Source organism: Pelophylax lessonae, assembly GCF_965119305.1.
Source record: "Pelophylax lessonae genome assembly, chromosome: 2".
NCBI classification, from domain to species: Eukaryota; Metazoa; Chordata; class Amphibia; order Anura; family Ranidae; genus Pelophylax; species Pelophylax lessonae.
In genome coordinates this window covers 470,800,701-470,819,908 of record NC_138769.1, presented here as the reverse complement: position 1 = coordinate 470,819,908, position 19,208 = coordinate 470,800,701, and the positions used below count along the sequence as shown (strand labels likewise).

At 47.9% G+C, this 19,208-nt stretch overlaps 1 protein-coding gene across 1 annotated transcript in view; it reads right to left on the bottom strand.

The window, feature by feature from the left end:
* ANKRD10 (ankyrin repeat domain 10) overlaps window positions 1–17,858 on the bottom strand; it is a 61,023-nt gene extending 43,165 nt beyond the window's left edge. Inside the window, exons 1-2 of the mRNA XM_082244773.1 lie at window positions 17,600–17,858; window positions 4,668–4,820 (exon numbers count right to left, since the gene is read on the bottom strand). Of these exons, the coding sequence (XP_082100899.1) occupies window positions 4,668–4,820; window positions 17,600–17,833 (387 nt within the window). The 5' untranslated portion in view covers window positions 17,834–17,858. The remainder of the gene's footprint in view (window positions 1–4,667; window positions 4,821–17,599) is intronic.
* Between the last annotated feature and the right edge of the window lie 1,350 nt (window positions 17,859–19,208).

Below are 19,208 nucleotides of genomic sequence, written 5' to 3'. Positions count from 1 at the left end.
TCTGGAAGACCCCACTTCGCGCACAACATCTGGAAGACATCCGGGTGGAGTGACCATTCCCCCTGGTCCAGGGTCTGGCGACTCAGATAATCCGCCTGCCAGTTCTCCACCCCCGGAATGTGAACTGCCGTGATCGCCGGGACGTGCGTCTCGGCCCAAGATAGAATGTCGGCCACCTCCCGAGCCGCTCAGGCACTCCTGGTGCCCCCTTGGTGGTTGATGTAGGCCACCGCTGTGGCATTGTCCGTCTGCACCCGAACCGGACGGCCCTGAAGCCTGTCCGTCCAACATCGAAGGCAGAGATTTATCGCCCGCAATTCCAGAATGTTGATAGGAAGGAAGGATTCCCCCTCCGACCAAGTACCCTGGGTGGACAGAACGCCCAGAACACCACCCCAGCCCGACAGGCTGGCATCCGTGGTGATCACCGTCCACGAAAGAGGGCGATAAGACTTGCCCCCCGACACCGCCGGGGACTGTAGCCACCACAGAAGATCCCTTCTGGTGCGAGGACTCAACGAGATCTGAAGATCCAGAGATTGTGGTCGCCCGTCCCACCTGGACAGGATCTCCGCTTGGAGACCCCTCGTGTGAAACTGGGCAAAGGGAATCGCCTCGAAAGCAGAGACCATCAATCCCAGACACCTCATGCCCGTCCGGAGGGACGAGCACGGAACGTCCCGGAGGGACCTGACTTCTTCCTGAAGTGTCCTGAGCTTGTCTTCCGGCAGGAAGACCTTCGCCTGAACAGAGTCCAGGATCATTCCCAGGTAGGGAAGACGAACCGACGGGCACAGCGTCAATTTTGGAAAGTTTATCGTCCAACCAAACTCCTGTAGAGTTTGCATCGTGACTGACAGGTCTTTCACCAGACCCTGACTGGTCGCAGACCGAACCAAAATGTCGTCCAGATACCCCAGGACCGAGATGCCCTGGGCTCTCAAAGCCAGAACCGGTGCAAGCACCTTGGTGAACACCCGCGGAGCCGAAGCGAGACCAAAAAGGCAGCGCCACGAATTGATAATGATCCTCCGCAATGGCGAATCGAAGGTACCTCTGGTGACCCTCGAAAATGGGGATGTGAAGGTACGCATCCTTCAAATCGATGGATGCCATGAATTCTCCCGGAACTAGAGCAGCCACCACCGAGCGCAAGGATTCCATGCGGAACTTGGGAACCCGCACAAAGCAGTTCAGAGCTTTTAAGTCCAGAATTGGACGTACCTTGCCCTCCTTTCTGGGCACAGTGAACAGATTTGAATAAAACCCCCGAAATCTGTCCCGATGAGGCACCGGAACCACCACTCCCTGAACCCGCAGGTCCCGCACCGCCAGGTGCAGATCTCGCAAACGCTCCGGAAACAGTTGAAGATTTGAGGGAAAAAATCTGCTCGCCGGCCGAGAGAGAAACTCGATCTTGTAACCGGACCGAACGATCTCCTGAACCCACCTGTCACGAACGCGGGCCAGCCAGGGTTGAAGAAAACTGAGCAAACGTCCCCCCACCCCAGAACTGGGTGAGGGCGCCCCTTCAGGCCGCATTGTTATATGCAGCGGACCCGGACTGGCCGGACTTCTGCTTACCTGTCCACGGCTTCTTTTGGGAGCCTTGACCTTTGAAAGGTCTGCCCTTATAGTGCGACCGAAAGGCACAAAAAGGACCCCTGAGAGGGTCTAAATGAAGCATGCTTCTTACCTTGAGCAACCTTAGCCTTGCGAGACTGGGGCAAGAGCGTGCTCTTACCCCCAGTGATCCCCTTTATCAGCGTATCCAAGGAGTCGCCAAAAAGGCGAGATCCCGTATAGGGTAGATTAGCTAAAGTTTTGCGAGAAGATTGGTCCACAGACCAACATTTCAGCCAAATCAAGCGGCGTGTCAACACCGCCACGCTGTGCACACGTGCAGCCAAAGGGACTATATCTAAGTCCGCATCACACAAATACATGACACCCTGATGAATTTGATCCACCATAGCCAACGTTGTCGGCGGGGCAGAATCAGCCACCAGGACGCGCCTGAGCACCTGCGTCCAATCCGCAACAGCCTGAGCTGCCATAAGGGAAGCAAAAATAGCTTTTAGCATGGAACCGGTAACCAAGTATGGCGGGCAAGAGACTCCAGTCTCCTGTCCGTGGGATCCCGGGAAAACCGGGGTATCCTCCGCCGGAATCGCAGTAGATTTATTCAAAACCGCCACCGCGTGATCCACCGGAGGCGGCACACACCAACGTTCATCAGTGGCGGGTGTGAAGGGATAACGCAGCTTGAACCTACTTGGCACAGCAAAAGGCTTCTTTATATTGCGCCATTGTTCACTAACAGCGATGATTTGCGTCTCCGCTGCGTCCCATAAGAGGCCAGGACGGCAGGAGGACATGGTTCATCCTGCAAATGCAGTGTTTGTTTGATAGAAGCAACCAATTCATCCATGATTGCCAACTCTTCAGACGAGCCAGGGGGGGAATCATCAACCCCTTCAACCTCTGCCTCCCCTTCCGACCCTACAAGGTCCAGGGACGAACGGGACCCCGATAAGGGGACCCCAGCCATAGCAGCCCCATCACCCTCTGAATCAGAGGAAATTGAAACTCTGGGCCGTTTTGTCGATTGAGCAGCCACAAGCATCTGCACCTGAGCAGCTAGGTTAGCCACAATGGTAGCCAAATCGCCCCCCTCGGGGGAAGCAGCAGACCCTTGGCCCCCCACTAAAGTGGGAGGAAATTTGCTTTCCTGAGAATCCATGCCCCAAAATTTTGCAGGAAAAAAGGGGTACTGCCCCTTTAAGATCGCGGCGAGCGTAGCCCACCGCACACACCGACCCCCACAGGGAGAAGTACAAAACTTAGGCAAGGAATACAGGAATAAGGAAGGTAAACCTGGAGAGATCACTCAGGCTGCTGCATCGATCGCTGTTCTCAGGGCAAAGGAAGTGATGCAATACAGACCGCTCCTATAAAGCCTATGGAAGGCTCCACAAACATGGCGGCCGGTGGGGGACTGCAAAGGCAGAGCATGCAGCGCTGACATGTGGCCTGAGCGATCGCCGCCAAAAACGCCGCTCTCCTCATACAGTAATGGCCATCATACGCCTGCAGTAATAATAAAAAAAATGGCGGACCGCAGCAGCGGCCGCCGCATGTATGCACAAACATGTCTCACATCATGGCCCACAGCATACAGCATGTCACACAGAAAAACACACAGCCTGTAACACAGAACAGTGCAGGATAGCCCCCCTCCTTGCAGCCCACAGAAGGCAGCAAACCAGACAGGGAGCCCAATAGTGTGTACAGAAATGCAGGGTTACACAGTGCCAGACTGACACCCACTAAACAGACAGGTCCCCACACAGAGTACACTTACCTTCTGAATGGAGTGGGGAGCCTGCACAAGCGATCAAGCCGCTGCACAGAGGACAGGGAGAGTCGCAGCCAGGACGCAGTAGAACTGCGGTGCGAAACCGCATGGCGTCCAGTGAGGTAGCCACCTCACCGCAGCATCCCTGCAGCAAACAGGGATGGGTCATTCACACATGCCAGGAAAAAACCTGACTGAACGCTCGATGGCAGGCTGGGAAGCCACTGGCCCACAACCTGCGACCAGGGGGGCCAGCCCGCACGATCCTCTTCATCAGAAGAACTAACTAATGCTGAAAAAATTAACAGCTAAGAGAGAGAAACACTCAAATAAAATCAAAAAGAAGATAAAGGCTGAGACAAAAAGCCCCAGCACAGAAACAGCCTGCTACTCCTGATAGCTAGACAATGAAACTGAGGTATGGATACAGGAAGCAGGAGGGTATTGACTGAGGGGACCACCCCCTGGGGGTGGGATATGCTAAAAGCTTTAATATTGACATATTCTGTTGCCTAGCTACTCCTACGGAGCAAAGGTCAATAACCCCATAGTGACGAATATGGAGAGGCGGCGACTGTCGGAGGACGTAAGAGAAAATAAATTTTATCAGAAAACAGATGGCCTGTCTAAAGATTAACATAAATAAGCGTTTGGGCAAACTTGGAAACAAAAAAACGGCAGATTGTAATCCAGTTATAGGCAGGACACATTTCTCATACAAAGCTTGCTATATGAACGTAATAAAAAAAAAAAAAAAAAAAAAAAAAGTGTGTACCAGGCTTGACACTTACCAAAGTCCTCACGTGATCTAGTACTGTTCCCACCTGTAGCAGCACCCTCCACCCCCACCAAACACACACGCTTTGCTGAGGCAGCGGGAGCCATTGGCTGTGACAAAGGAGCGGGGGATGGGGCAGAGACACACTGTCTGTGCCACAAGAGGAAGCGGCTTCTTCTGGTGGCATATAGAGGAGCCATGAATGCCAACAGGGGGACCCTAGATGTAGAGGAGGATCCAAGCTGCTCTGCGCTTCCCTTGCATTGAGCAGGTCAAATATAATAGGTTTTTTTATCAGGAGGAAAAAAAAAAAACAACAAAACCTTTACAATTAATCACTTTAATGTATGCTTCTTAGGCTGGCTATGATCATAAAAACAGTTGGAAGGGATCACATAATGCCAAAAATCATATTCAACTGAGGACAGTTGCCATCCATACAAACATTCAAATTTGAAGGGGTGAATATCCAATATATACTTCCAATATATTTGTGAACTCTCTATTTCTATATACCACACATGGTCTTACCTGTTTATTTACATTAGCACCTGCTTGAATAAGCCACATTAGGCAGTGAGGATGCCCTCCAAAAGCAGCAATGTGCGCTGGCGTTTGAGCAAACCGAGTTGTGCTGGCATTTACAGAGCAACCTGCCCCAACCAGCTGGACCAGACACTCCAACTGTGAAAATAAAGGACAGTATTAATTCAGTTAGAAACCTGGTTTTCAAAGCTCCATGATCAGAACATCTGTACCATCATAAAGGAATCCATACGCAAACCGAATGTTCACTAAATGGGTACAGCGACAAGTGTACTCTGTTTTACATCAAACAGCCTGCAATAAGCACCATTTCTTCACGATTAACATTATCGAAGTCTTGTACCTGTGAACCATGCAATTATTCCCCGACTCCAAAGGTGGGGGTACGCAGATCAATATTCAGCTGGCTTAGCAAGAATCAGCTGAATGTGCGTGGCCCTCCCTGTTCAACAGAAGTCAACCGGTAGATAGACTTCCGTCAGATGACCACACAGGAAAACCTATCAGCACCTGCAGCCCCCACTGTCAGAATACAATGCCGCAGCGAGGATTCCTCCCTTGTGTGGATAGGGGAAAACTTTTGTTGGCCGATTCTCTCTCTCCAACACTGTATAATATTTATCATGCATGCCTAGCCTAATTCTACTGCTTTATTCAAGTAAAAAGGTATTGCACCTAAAGTCAGAATGACAAAAAAATGATTGCCTAAAAAACAAGTTCATGTTTTGCATCACATTACATCCGTATTTAGGGTATAACATGTAACATGCTCCAGCACATGATATTCTCACCCCCCTGATCATCCTCCTTAACAGCGGCAGGGGATCCTTTCCCAGCACCCTCTGTCACATTTTTAAAAACAGCACTCTGCGTGCACAGCCACACCATTCATTCAAAGGACTCTTTAAATAATGGGACACCGCTCCTGAGCTTCATAACCATTGGGTTATAATGCCCCCTACAGGAGTAGGACACTAGGCAGAAAAAGAATCCGGCTACCCCTATGGGCAGTCCCAGGGGGGTATACTCCCTCTTTCTGCTGCTATAGGTACTCAATTTAGTGACAAGCAGTGTCAGAAGAATTACAACTCCAGAGAGAGTGGTGGGTCTTGTGTCCTTCAATAAACATCAGAGAAATGGATTTTACGGTAAGTCAAAGTCCCATTTTCTCCTTCGTTCATTCATGGACACAGCTCCTTGATTTTAATAAACATGAGGGATTGATACCGCAAAAAAAAAAAAAAAAAAAAGAAAAAAATTCCCCAAGGCTAAACAGTAGCCAACCAGGCAAGAGGAGCTCAACCAAAACTGTAGCCCACCTGAAAAAAAAAAAAAAAAAAAAAATACACCCTCAAAGAGGATCAAGTCCTTTAAAAAACGTCAGCCTGCAAAAGCTTGCGACCAAAAAGTATCCGCAGATGCCAACACATCCACTTTATAGAACTTTGTGAAAGTGTGCACCGATAACCAGGTGGCCGCCTTGCAAACCTGTGTCACTAACACCTGATGACAGAAGGCCAAGGAGGCACTAAGCGCATCTTAAATAGGGAAAGAAGGAACCTGACCCTTGATGAAATAGGCCTGAATAACCGTCTGATCTGATCCCTCTGAAAATGGTCACAGAGGAAGCAGATAACCCCTTCCGAGGTCCATCCGCGAGCACAAATAGGGAGTCTGACTTCCTGAAAGACTTCGTAGCTGCCAAGTACACCCTAAATTGCACGGACCACATCCAAGGCATACAAGGCAATTTCCTTCAGGATGTTTAGTCCTGAGACACAGGGAAGGCAACACAATGTCTTCATTCAAATGAAAAATCAGAGACAACCTTTAGGAGGAACAACGGACAGGGGCAAAGAATCACCTCATCTCTTAATCACCAGGCAAGGTGAACGACAGGATAACACCGCCAGTTCGACACCCTGCACACAGAAGTGATAGCCACCAAAAAGGCCATCTTCTGGGACAGCTTTGCAGGGGAATCTCCCGAACATTCTCAAAGAGGCCTCTGGAGGACAGAGCACTAAATTGAGGTCCCAAGGCGGCAACAGAAACCGCACTGGGGAGGTGTCAATTGCCTAAGTCACTGAAGAAAAGTACGCACCAGGGAGTATGTGGCCAAGGGCTGTTAAAATAAGACTACTAAGGCCGACACCTGACCCTTAATAGTACTCAAGGCCATTTTCTGCTCAACCCACCGTTGGAAGGTCTAAATCCAAGCCACCGAACAAGAACGAGGCTGAACCCCAAGAGACTCACACCACGCAATGTACATCTTCCACATACGACGGTAGATCTTCCTAGAAAAAAGGTTTCCTAGCCTTTAACAACATTAGAAACACTGACTCAGGTAAACCTCTATCCATTAGCACCTGGCGCTCAGCAGCCAAGTCATTAAAGCCAGCGACTGTAAAGCAGGATGGAAGATTTGTCCTTGGGACAGTAAATCCTCCCTGAGAGGAAGCTTCCAAGGAACATCGGTGACCAGCCGCACCAGATCGGCATACCAAGCCTGGCGAGGCCAGTCCGGGGCCACCAAGATGACCGGAATCCCTTCTACCTCGATCCTGCATAGAAGTCTTGGCAGAAGCTTGAGAGGAGGGAAGGCATAAGTCAGATGTGCCTCCGGTGGGGCATCCCTAAGAAAATGCCTCTGGATGAAGGGACCCCTCCCCTTGATCCAACGCCTGCTGACTGAGGTAATACGTCTGCCAGGCACGTATATGTATACAAATCGTTCTGCCCACCTTGGAATGATGTCTACCTCCACAGCCACCACGACACTTCTTGTGCCCCCCCTTGGTGATTGACATAAGCCATGACCGTAGCATGGTCGATTGAATACGCACTGGGTATCCCCGAAGACGATCCGTCCAATGGTTCAGACAGTCTGATCACTGGAAGTTCCAAGACATTGATCGGTAGACTGGTCTCTTCCAGTGTCTAGATCCCCTGAGCAGAATGTTTGCCGAGGACGCCTCCCTAGCCGGACAGGTTGGCATGCGTGGGTGGTGACCACTGTCCAATACAAGAAGAAGGATTTGCCCAGGCGAAGCGCCGGAGAACGAAGCCACCATATTCAGGGACACCTTCGTTCTCCGACTCAGCCGCATCCGATTGTCCAGAGACTGCGGAATTTTGTCCCATTTGGCCAGAATCTCCCTTTGCAGGGACCTCGTACGGAACTATGCAAACAGAACTGCCTCGAAGGTCCCGCATGCAAGTCCGGAGGTATGAATATCTTCTGGACAGCAGGAGATGAATTGTAGCTTGCAGTTTCTGGAGTTTGTCCAGAGGAAGAAGCACTCTGGCTAGGAGACTCTGCTCACAGAAGGGAGGTCGTCCAAGTAGCCCTGTACCCAGATCCCCCATTGGCATAACAAAGCTAGCACCGGTGCTAACACTTGTGAAGACCCGAGGAGCAATGGCGAGACCAAAAGTTAACCCTACAAACTGATAATTGCTCCTCCCCCACGGCAAAGTGGAGGAAGCACTGGTGACCGGCACATATTGGAATGTGAAGGTAAGCATCCTTGATGTTGATAGAGGCAAGAAAATCCCCCTGGCACAGGAATGCCACCACCATGGGAATGGACTCCATTCTGAACCTGCACAAAGCAGACAAGTGCCTTGAGGTTCAGGATTGGATGCACCTTGCCTTCCTTCCAGGGAACAGTAAACCTGTTTGAGTAAAAACCTTGAAAACGTTCCAATGTTAGAACTGAAACAATCACCCCTTGAAGTAACAAGTCTTGCACCGCCCCAAGAAATCCCCTAAACGATCTGGGGACAAGCGTAGGATGGAAGGGAAGAATCTTTTCTGAGGAGAAGATCGAAAAAAGCCTGAAAACGTTCCAAAGTCGGAATCGGGACAATGAACCCTTGAAGTAACAGGTCTTGTACCACCCCAAAACAGACCCTATAAGTGGTCCTGGGACAGGTGCAGATTGGAAGGAAAGAACCTTGCCAGGGGAAAAGAGCGAAACCCGATCTTGTAGCCGGACCAAATTATTTTGTGGACCCACTTGTCTTGTACCAGGGAAGTCCACAGGTCCGTAAACCAGCAAAGACGTCCCCCCCCTACCCAGATACAGGTGAGGGCGCACCTTCATGCTGAAGGAGCCTTGTCCACAGGTCTGGAGAAGCCCGCTCTCGGCTTGCCAGACCAGGTTTGTTTGGATCCTCCAGGAGGCCCTGAAAGGCTCCGCACCCTTGCCAGTCAACCCTGAGGGACAAAAAAAAAAAAAAAAAAACAAAAAAAAAAAAAAAACCTTCCTATGAGCCGAGGAGGGCCCACGTCTAGGACGAGGTTCCTTGCTCCTAGTAGCTTGCGGAAGAAAGGTACTCTTCTCCCCCCTGTGAGACCTTTAATGATATCATCCAGGGTAGCTCCAAACAGGTGATCCCCTTGAAAGGGGAGATCAGTCAAGGTCTTTTTAGAAGTCTGGTCTACAGACCAGCATTTGAGCCAAAAGACACTGAAGAATCACTGCCGAAACAGAGCAGTGTAACTAGGGGAGCCGCATCCAAAGAGGCATAAACTCAGCCCCTGGACCAGCTGGTCTGCCAGCTCAGCAAAGGCGGGGGGAGCTTTTCTCTCTCCAGGTCACGGCGTAAAAGCTTAGCCCACTCGTCAGGGCAATGGTGAATACCGGCCTCAATGCCAAACCAGCCAGAGTGTACATATTGCGGGCCACAGCCTGCGCCTTCCTGTCAGCCGGATCCTTAAAGGCCGGGTACTCTTCAACCGGAATTATGGTCGCCTTGTTCAATCCGTAAACCAGAGGGTCCACCACCAGTCGAACAATCCACTTCTTAATAAGGGACTCCTCATAGGGGTAACGCCTAATAAATAGGACACTTTGGTCACTTTTGGTCGTCCCAACTCTTTGGAGACAATTCTGTCAAAATAGGCAGGAAAACACAACACAAAACCTTTTGACGTCGTCACAAAACAAGAGCCATACCACTCTGCCATCATTTGTCGATTTGTAGCTGCTGACTTTTAATTTTTTACCACAGCTGGAACTCCTCTAATTTCTGAACTGATTTGTGTAGGTTTCTTTGTATGTATGGATTGCATGGGTTGTTACCAACATGTGGTAAAAATATTATGTAAATAGCACCTTTAGAAATAGAATTTACCTAGAAAAATGCTGACGTGTTCAATACTTATTTTATCCAGTGTATATTACACAGCAGTATTAATGTGTCTATCTGCCTGGAGTTCAGCTTCAAAGCTTCATAAAAGCATAGCATATGCTTGCTGTACACATTGCTCTTCTGACAAACGCACACCTAAGTGACCCCCCTCCTCACACTAACTAGAACTGTCAATATTTTAAAACCATTAACCTTCCTAGCGGTATTCCCAAGTGTGGCTAGGGGTTAATATTCAGTGCCAAAAGGGGTAACCCCCAGCCACACTCGGGAATGATACTGACCTTCCCTGCGATCCCCCGTCGTCCTCCTGCTGCTCTCTCGCTGTGTTCGGCCGATGCCGGCACCTTTTTTCGGTTTCCTTCCCTGCGAGCGCTGCATCGCAGGGGGTAGAACCAGCAGGCGATTTAAAAAAAAAAAAAAAATGGCATGATCTGTTAGGATTACAATTTTGTATCAAGCCATTTCACCTAGAGGCTTTTCCAGTGCCCCGCCTGTACTTTTTGCGGTACTTTGTCCCTGGAAAATTGATAACGTCCATGGCTTCCAAAAAGTGTTCTTTTAGCTCAAAAACGCTCTTGGGCAAACTGGAAAACAGAGGATGAATCGGAAATATTTGAAGAAGTGAGCGATAGCAATTTGTGGGAAAATTCGTCATCAGGTACTGAAAGTGACAACAGCGACGATTCTGCGACTAAGCTCAGCGATGTGCGAACTTGGTGCTCTATTGACTGCGATACGGATCAGGCAGCACCCCCAAAATGCTCATTTACTGAAGCAGCTGGTATGAAAGTTGACAACCCCTGGGCATACCTACAATTATTCCTGACCGATGAGGTTATGAAAAATAGTTACCAAGACAAACCGGTACAAAGAGCAACAATGCGCTACGCATCGGAAGTTTGCAAGATGCAGAAAGTGGGAACCAGTGACCAAAGATGACATTTGGAAATTTCTGGGCCTAATAATTCTTCAGGGAGTGGTGGTATTGGAAAACCAATACATTACTTTCCACTCTATTCTTTGGCACGGTCATGTCAGAGTACAGATTTTCCCTCATAATGAAATATCTCCACTTCGAAAACAATAAAAAATCTGATGAAATTTATTAGATTATAATTTATGGTTTTGCGTTTCAAACTTTATCATACCCGGGCGGTCTACTAGACTCTTGTTTGGACAGATTTCAGTGAGTTATTCCTAAGGCCCCGTTCACATAGGGGCGATGCTACTTCGCACCGCGACCTCCGAGGTCGCAGTGCGGGCAGCGCGCCGCGACCTTGGAGCGGCCGCCACGGACTTCATAACATTGAAGTCTATGGCGGTCGCCTCCTGGTCGCCCCAAAGAAGCTCCGGACCCTTTTTCTAGGTCGGAGCGACTTGTGTCGCTCCTATTAGAACGGGTCCGCAGCTTCCCTATGGGAGGCGACCTGCGGCGACCTGTGAAGCGAACAGGTCGCCTCACGGGTCGCTCTAGTGTGAACCGGGACTAAGAATCACAGGCCTAAAATATAAAACAACATATTTCCATGTAAAACAATGTACCGCTTTTAGAACAAAAAGTCGGACATAATCAGACCGCCAGGGAGGTTAAAGCAGAGTTCCACCTAAAAAACAAAAAAATACCCCCGGGACAGTCAGGGCTAGTGCATTCCACAATCAATGGATAGCCTCTGAACTGTCCCGGGTTGCACTTACCTGCAAGAAGAAATACTTACCTTGAAAATGTCTTCTCCAGCGCTGCCATATCAGGTGTGAGCAGCTTGAAGCCAGCGCGATCCTCTTCTGCGTCCTCTTCGGTCCCACGATGCACTACGCCCGCCCCGCTGTCACTTCCGGGTCTGCAGCGTCATCCCTGCACAGCTTATGGGCATACCCAGAAGCTGTTTAGCAAGGTATGACGGCGCTTGTACCGGAACTGACGTCGGGGCCGGTGCAGGCGCATTGATTCCTGGGAGCGATGACGTTCAGCTAACAGGAATAATTGCAAGCCAGGAAGTGACGAATCGCCATGGCCGCCAAGGTGAGGAAGAGGAAGTAAGGTAAGTATATTTTCTTCTAAACAAGGTAAGTAAAAAAAAAAAAAAAAATTGCGATTATCCATTTGTTTTTCAGGTGACCCGGACCAAGAAGAAGGAACGAACTTTCATTTTCGGGTTGAACTCCGCTTTAAGGGCTTGTTCAGACATGCGGCACCTCTGAAAATTGATCCATGGTGGATGGCTTTTCAGAAGATAGTTGACAGGTAGATGGGGTAGGGGGGCTATATTTCACCTCCTCGCAGACTGTTTTAACCCTCAAATGGCTGCCTCATTAATTTAAAGTCTCACTAAAGACAAAAACTTTTTTGTTGTTTTGGATTGAGTGAAGAGAAATTGGAACCAGTCAGGCTTTATTGCCCAGTAGGCTGGATTCACACTAATGTGTTTTTTCATGCTTTTTGCAGAAATGCATTTCATTTTTTTTTTTTTTAACATGGGTTCTTCTAAAAGGAAAAAAAAAAAAAAAAAATCGAAAGAAAGTTTTATAGTGTGTATCCAGCTTAACCACTTTGCCACTGAGTACCGTAGTACTACTGCGGCAAAGTGGCTCGTTATCGTCTGACGATGTAGACCTACGTCGTCAAGACACTCCCCCTTGTGGGCGGCGCTGCGCGCCGCCGGAGGCTCGCTCCCGCTGTATTCAGTCACAGCGGGAGTCGGGCCAGGGGAGGAGCAGCGGCGATCGCCGCGGCTCTGCCCCAATCGTCGGGGATCTAGTGTGGAGATCCGCCCGCCTGTGTAAACACAAGCGGGCGGATCTCACAAGTGACAGGGAGTGACAGATCGGAGTGTTCAGCATAGCTGAACACTCCAATCTGTCCCTGGCTCACACAGTCACCTCCCCCCCCACACGTCAGTAAGCACCAGGCATACATTAACCCCTCCCTCTCCAATAAAATTAACCCCTTCCCTGCCAGTGTCATTTTTACAGTAACAGTGCATATTTATAGCACTGATTACTGCAGTAATGTCACTGGTACCCCCAAAAGTGTCAAAAATGTCAGTCAAGGGTCCGATCTGTCCGCCGCAATGTCGCAGTCCCGCAAAAAAAAAAAAAAAAAAAAAAAAAAAAAAAAAAAAAAAAAAAAAAAAAATCGCAGATCGCCGCCATTGCGCGTTAAAAAAAAAAAAAAAAAACACCAAAAATGACAGAAATCTTTCCCTTTGTTAGTAAACGCGATAACTTTTGCGCAAACCAATCAAAATACGCTTATTGTGAATTTTTTTTACCAAACATAGGTAGCAGAAAACAAATTGGCCAAAAATTTTAAAAAAATTTTGATTTTTACATCTTTTTTGGGAGGAATTTCATATAAAAAAAATGTGAAAAATATTGTTGTTTTTTCAAAATTTACGCTCTTTTTTGTTTATAGCGCAAAAAGTAAAAATCGCACAGGTGATCAAATACCACCAAAAGAAAGCTCTGTTTGTGGGGAAAAAAAAAGGACGTAAATTTCGTTTGGGTATGGCGTCGCACGACCGCACAATTGTCAGTTAAAGTCGCACAGCGCCGAATCGCAAAAAGTGGCCCAGACGTAAGACAGCAAAATGCTCTAGTGGTAAAGTGGTTAAAGCTGGATACACACTATACAATTGTCTTTAGATTTTTTGCTTTCGATTTACCAAAACCATACAATATGAGGTCAAACCTAAACACTTAATTTGTATGCCATCAGGCAGGCCCTTATACTACATAGTTGAAGGTAAATCTACCAACAAAAGTTGTATAGTGTGTATCCAGCTTTAGGGCCCTTTCACACGGGCGGACCAATCGGGTCCACCTGTCAGTTTTTCAGGCAGATCGTCTCCTCGATGGAACAGCAGGAGTCAACAGACATGTGTCAATTTATACCCACCAACATCCACTCCTGTCTGCAGATCCGTTCCCCATCAGTCTGGCAGATTGAAGCTGATTGAAGTTAGGAGTAAACATACAGGCGGTCCGTTTATATCTGACTGCCTATAAATGAGAGCAGGCTGTAAACGCTCTGCATAAACAGGAATGAACATGGACCAGCCAACAGATTCCCCACTGAGCAAGGTGGGGCGATGCCTTATGCCCCGTACACGCGTGCAGATTATCTGAAGACTTTTGTCTGCAGACTTACCAAAACCATATAATATGAGGTCAAACCTAAACACTTTCAATTTGTATGCAATCCGGCAGGCCCTTGCACTACATAGAAAAGTTAAGTCTGCAGACAAAAGTCTGCAGATAATCTGCACGTGTGTATGGGGCATTAGGGAAATTCGCTACCTCTATTTGTCTTGTGTATCATGATCAAAAAAAGTGAAACCTTAAGAAAAAACACAAAAATTTTAAGTTGACACTAGAACAGTAAGAGGTGAATTCTTCCAAAGGGGACACCCATCACTTTCTGTCTTGGCAAAGGGACAGGAAGTGAAGGGAAATCTCCCCAATAGGATACAGATTACAGAAAAAAAAAAAAAAAACACGAACCGGGATTATAAACCTCCCTTATTCTATCCAAAAATGGAAACAAAAAAGGAAGAGGTTTCCCTTTAGTGACACTTTTAATGGGTTTGCGTTTCACAACAGTACTATCTGCCGAAATTGATCGGGCTTGATTTTTGCCACAGCTCGTATACAGTGCTTCATATTGAAAATCCTACCCTACTGAACCTTATTCACCCCCTTGATGTATTTAAAGGTTTCAAATCACGTCTCTCCTTTCCCTTCTTTCCTCCAGACTGCACATCATACACAGCACAGCATCCTTGTTTGCCCCTCTCTGTCAGCAATCGGGTCACATTAGCTGAGTGAGGGAGAGAAAAACGGAGGAAGAAGAGAAACATTGGAATACTAGTCAGTACCAGCGTGCAAACGTGTTTTAGCTTGGGAAGCATAAAACCATCTAATCTTGGTTGTTCTATGTGTGTGGATGTTGATGCATTATGTAAAACTATAACATTTTAGAATAGGGTGCCTGTAGAAGTGAAAAATATTTAAGGGTGCCTGTACTAATAAAAAAAAAAAAAAGTTGAAAAACATTTCTATAGAGCAGGGGTCTCCAAACCTTTAAACAATTGCCAGTTTACGGTCCATTAGGCTTTAGGGTGCCGGACTATAGCAAATGTGAATCGAAAATGTCCCAGCATCAGTGGGAGTAAACATTGCCCCATCATTGGTTTTAACAGGAGGTATAGGGTCACATTGTTGGTTTTTGAAGGAGGCATAGTTCTACGTGGTTGGCATCAATAGGAGGAATAGCTCCCCTATGACACGGCGTCAGTGGGATGACACGGCGCCAGTGGGAGGAATAGCTCCCCCTATGACACGGCGCCAGTGGGAGGAATAGCTCCCCCTATGACACGGCGCCAGTGGGAGGAATAGCTCCCCCTATGACACGGCGCCAGTGGGAGGAATAGCTACCCCTATGACACGGCGCCAGTGGGAGGAATAGCTACCCCTATGACACGGCGCCAGTGGGAGGAATAGCTACCCCTATGACACGGCGCCAGTGGGAGGAATAGCTACCCCTATGACACGGCGCCAGTGGGAGGAATAGCTACCCCTATGACACGGCGCCAGTGGGAGGAATAGCTACCCCTATGACACGGCGCCAGTGGGAGGAATAGCTACCCCTATGACACGGCGTCAGTGGGAGGAATAGCTACCCCTATGACACGGCGTCAGTGGGAGGAATAGCTACCCCTATGACACGGCGTCAGTGGGAGGAATAGCTACCCCTATGACACGGCGTCAGTGGGAGGAATAGCTCCCCTATGACACGGCGTCAGTGGGAGGAATAGCTCCCCTATGACACGGCGTCAGTGGGAGGAATAGCTCCCCTATGACACGGCGTCAGTGGGAGGAATAGCTCCCCTATGACACGGCGTCAGTGGGAGGAATAGCTCCCCTATGACACGGCGTCAGTGGGAGGAATAGCTCCCCTATGACACGGCGTCAGTGGGAGGAATAGCTCCCCTATGACACGGCGTCAGTGGGAGGAATAGCTCCCCTATTACACGGGGTCAGTGGGAGGAATAGCTCCCCTATTACACGGGGTCAGTGGGAGGAATAGCTCCCCTATTACACGGGGTCAGTGGGAGGAATAGCTCCCCTATTACACGGGGTCAGTGGGAGGAATAGCTCCCCTATTACACGGGGTCAGTGGGAGGAATAGCTCCCCTATTAATGGGGTCAGTGGGAGGAATAGCTCCCCTATTAATGGGGTCAGTGGGAGGAATAGCTCCCCTATTACACGGCGTTAGTGGGAGGAATAGCGTCCCAAGGGCTGGATAGAGGCAAGCAAAGGGCTGCAGTTTGGAGAAAACTGCTGAAGAGGGTTATGCTTTGTTCAGATTTCACGTCTGAGGTTTACAACCACTTTAAAAACAATGAAATCCACAAGAATAACCTTCCAAATTTAGATCAGATTCAATCACACAGTCATTCAGCCAGGGCAGAAAATGATTGATCATGTGGAACAGATTGGCAGAACTGAGATACTTTTGTTATCATTTAGATAAGATTACATAGTGGAAACGAGGAAGCAGCCACTAACTTGCAATCATAGCTTATCTAAATCCACTTCCCCAGAAGTGTGGACGATTGATAGAATGGGTTGCGAACTATTGATTAATTTGAAAAAAACATTGATCATTTATTGAAGTGTGTAAGATCCACATATTTGTGTGATAATTGCAGTCTGGCTGTAAAAGAATGCAAAATATCTGATTAAAAAAAAAAGAAAATGCAAAATTGTCTTACATTTGTCATGCTACCTATCACAGATCAGAGTAAAACCCCACATCAACACAAACATAGAACGATCTTATGGAAATTGTGGTGAGAAGCAAAGCTTTCAGAGATCCTAGGGACATAGACAACCCTATAATAAAGCGTCTACACTTCCAGCTAGCCATGACTATGCCCATTACTCAGCGTTAGTAAAGGAGAGTTATTCTGCGCAGTCACTAGATTATAAATATAGCGCTGACCGAACTACAGGGACTTCATATGAACTATCTGCATGCCTCTTCCCATTCCCAGCCGTTGCTTCTTTACACCTCACCCTCTAATAAGCATGCCCCTCCCAATCTCCTCTGAAAACCCCACCCTCTCCCCTTGTGCTTACCATGCTCCACCCTAATCTCCTGCCCCACCGCCTGAAACCCCACCCTCTTATTAGCATGTCCCTCCTAATCTCCCCTGAAAACCTCACCCTCTCCCCTTGTGCTTACCATGCTCCACCCTAATCTCCTGCTTCACCGCCTGAAACCCCACCCTCTTATTAGCATGTCCCTCCTAATCTACCCTGAAAACCCCACCCTCTCCCCTTGTGCTTACCATGCTCCACCCTAATCTCCTGCCTCACCGCCTGAAACCCCACCCTCTGATTAGGAGGCCCTCCCACGAAAACCCCACCCTCTCCCCTAGTGCTTGCCACGTCCCTCCCCCTCTCCATTTTCCAATGCCTGAACATCCAGCCCACTGGATTGAAAAGCCCCTCCCTATCTCCGCTATGTGCTCGTCTCTCTCGCCCCTCCCCAGTCATTAGCATACCACTCCCACCCTACTTCTGGACCTCCTGTCTTTGTCTCCGATCCTCGAGCCGTTCGCCCCGCCCTCTCCACTATCGTGTAGCAGCCGAATAAAATGGCGCCAGCTCCGCCCTCTTTCCATCTCTTCATTGATGTGCCAGAAGCCCGAGTGCCCACACCCGCTGCCCGCCTTTCCCGTTCAGTCACCTTCCCGAAGTGTGCTGCCCAATGTATGGGCGTCCAGCCGTAACACGAGTCTTCCTTGCCGAGCTGCTGAGCGGTGTTCCCGGGCGGCCCTTGCAGGAGGGAGCGGAGGCAGTGAAGGTCTCCATCCCGGCAGGCTCGGTGAAGAGGGAAACGCAGGTTCAATACCTCCTCACTGGAGAAACCGGCCTCTGAGCACACTGACATGACTGCAAGCACCCGCGCACACGCACACATACACACACCAGGGCTAGGGGTGGGGTTAAGCTATGCCCGCCTCCTATTGGCTCACTGCCGGGGCGGGGACACACCCAGCATGGCAATGTATACAGTATACTGTCACATGGCAATGTGTACATTCCCGCCTATAGGAGATAAGAGTGTGTTGGGGTTGCCACCTCAGGTTCCGTGGCTGATAGTGTGGTAATTAAACTCACTCGGTGCATTATATCAGCCTCAGCACCTGTGTAATTCATATGTGTCCTGGATTAAAGAGATGAAACGGCAACCCCAGCGTGTGTACACATACAGTATACTGAAAGTAAATAGTATGTTTGTTTCAAAAAATGGATAAAGGGGTACCACATCCCTATAATGTATACTATGAGAGTATCCCAAAGTTAACCCACAGCTAAAGCCTAAGATGCAAAGGCAGGTGCTCGGGTATGAAGGAAGAAATAGAGCGGAATATGAAAGAAAGCAGAAGCAAAGGATGAAAGTAAAAATAGAAATAAAAAAGAGAGAGAAAAAAAGGGAGAAAGGAAAAGGGGAGGAGGAGAAAATTTAAAGGATAAGACGAGGGAAACAGAAGAGAGGGTGAAAAAGTAGAAAAGACCAAAGGGTCAGAAAAGATAGTGGGAGGGCTGATGGGACTTTATGGGTACCAAATAGATCAATAAGGTAAGAATTACGTTAAAAGCATGAAATATTTATTAATGGTACATATTAAAAACAAAATAAACAGTACAAGTGATGATATTCATATTGGTCTAACATGTACAAAACTGGATATGTGAGGCCATATAAGACACAAGGCATAAAGGTATACAGATAATTCGGTCAAATGAGGAACATCAAACCAATCCCCAAAGGGATTGGTTTGATGTTCCTCATTTGACCGAATTATCTGTATACCTTTATCATAGTTGTCAACATTTGAAAAAAATTTCCAGGGACACTTTGCAGCACAGCTATCAATTACTTACCACACCCACTTCCCCAAAGCTCCGCCCACTCCACATAATTAATCTCAGCCTACTTATCAGATTATAGGGTCTACTTCATAAAGAGAGAATTACAGGAAATTGAAAACTTAAAGCCAAAGTATCAGAGTTGGAATAATTCTCCCATTCAGCTGCACTACTTCTGCCTAAAGTTTAAAATTCTCATCACAATTCCCTGCAATTCTAAAGTGTGAAATGTGCTCAGGTGTGACCATAGAAAAAATGTAATATGGAAATATAAATAAAGTGCAAGGTGTAAATAAGTATGATTATACTATCTGGTATAATTAGGTTTTATCGTACTTATTTACACCTAATACTTTATTTAGATTTACATATTCCATTTTTTCTATGGTCACACCTGAGCACATTTCACACTTTATTCACCT